The sequence below is a fragment of the Mesitornis unicolor genome, unplaced genomic scaffold, assembly GCF_000695765.1.
Source record: "Mesitornis unicolor isolate BGI_N332 unplaced genomic scaffold, ASM69576v1 scaffold47654, whole genome shotgun sequence".
NCBI lineage: Eukaryota > Metazoa > Chordata > Aves > Mesitornithiformes > Mesitornithidae > Mesitornis > Mesitornis unicolor.
The window spans coordinates 15,073-16,793 of NW_010178945.1; the positions used below are offsets into that span (position 1 = coordinate 15,073).

General features: G+C 47.9%; 1 protein-coding gene across 1 annotated transcript in view; it reads left to right on the forward strand.

Moving 5' to 3' along the window:
* Positions 1-1,557, forward strand: part of WDR4 (WD repeat domain 4) — a gene marked incomplete at both ends in the record, with an annotated part of 16,118 nt that extends 14,561 nt beyond the window's left edge. Inside the window, one exon of the mRNA XM_010182609.1 lies at positions 1,374-1,557. Coding sequence (XP_010180911.1) covers positions 1,374-1,557 — 184 coding nt within the window. The remainder of the gene's footprint in view (positions 1-1,373) is intronic.
* Between the last annotated feature and the right edge of the window lie 164 nt (positions 1,558-1,721).

Consider the following 1,721-nt stretch of genomic DNA (forward strand, 5'->3'; position numbering starts at 1 on the left):
AGCCTCTGAGTCCTTACTGTTATGCTTGGTCCGAGTGCAAGGGTAACCCGGCTTGGTTAAATTTTGCAGACTTTGTGATGCCTTTCCCTCATGGGAGGAAAGGCAAGACTAGGATGTACGAGAGCCCTATTCAGTGCTCAGGAGTCTCCCTAAATCACTGACCCATGTGTTTTGGGTCCCATTTTGATCAGGGTGCTGTGGTGATGGAGCAGCCAAGCTTCAGTTACCTTGTTCTGCTCCTGAATGGGTTTGGCCATTCTGTTTAAAACCACAGAGCGGCTTCAGTTTAAAATGGTGGAGAGGCTACATTGGCTTTTGGCTTCAGATGTACATTTTTGCATAAGGAGAGAGTGCTTTGGAGCTGAAGGGCCTAAGCACTGAGCAACCTTAAAAATCCAACGGGTGGGGAAATGTCCTGTGGGGATGGACAAGCCCTCTTCTCCTCTTATTCCACAGCACCTTAAGCCTGCCAAGGAAGCTGTTCTTCCTGACAAAAGCTTGCCAACAGGAAAGGGAGAGATTGCCAGAGCTTCCTGTACACTGGAATTGGCAATGTCTCCCCTCAGTGGACTTGCTCTTTGCCAGGGTGGGGAACCTCAGCTGCTTCCCATCATACCTTCTGCAGGGGCATCCAAACTGGCCTTGGAAGGGGAAGCTGTGTCAGCTGAGGGCTGTGCCCCTGTCTCTTAGCCCAGGGGCTGCGTCGTGCTCTGCACCAGGCTTCTAGTTCCAGCTCTGCAGCCCCGTGTTTCTAAACAGTGCTGTCAGGTGGACCTGGAAGGCCCCTCAGGAAGGAACTGGGGTGTCCTGCCTGGCACACGAGGGTTTTGTCTGAGGGAGGTTGGGAAGCTCTGCACATAGAGGTGGTGGCTGTTAGTGAAGTGAGTGCTGATGGGAGAGGTGGAGATGAGTCCTATTCTTCAACCATGTCAAGGTTTCCTGTCCCTCTCATTCCCTCCTCCCTCCTTGGCATGTAATTCCTTTCCTGTTTTATTTTGACTGGTCCTCAGCTATGTATTCCTTCAAGTGAAGTGCTGTAGACCAGTGTGCTGTGATGCAGCACTCCTTATACAAATCCTCAGTAATTCTTATGAAATTCCCAGTTCTACCTTTGCTTTTAAAGAAAAGGCAGCATTGACAGCTTTTTCTTTCATATAACACTTGGAAAGCCATTGGACTTGTTAGGAATTTACAGCTTCTGCCTCAGATCATGTAAGCAAACTGCACTTGAAGTGCTAGGGTATTTTTTGTGATTCCTAATGACTTTGCTTTGGCGCTGTTTGGAATTACAGTGGGTGTTTGCAGTTTGCTGTACCAGCGATGGCTGTAGGTGGATCTGGTAATAATGGTCATTAAGTTTTTCCTCTCAACAGTGCCTCCACAGTCTACGTCTTTCAGCTTGATGCCACTGCCCGCCAGGTGGTTTACAGACAGCAGATTTCTTTGAAACACAAGGTTTGGGACATTGCGTTTGAGGAAACGGGAGATCTGTGGATTTTTCAGGAAGACAGCGAATCTCCTCTTCAGTTGTACAGACTGTGTGACGGACAGTGGAAGGTAGATACTTCTGTTACGTTAACATCCTGAATGTTTTGTGTTGTCTTGAGGCCATAGCAAAAATTAACTATGTTCCTGAAAGCTAAATGGCACACTTCTCTATGTCTTGAGACTGGGTAAAAGTCACAGATACACATCTCACAGAATCACAGAATCGCTCGGTT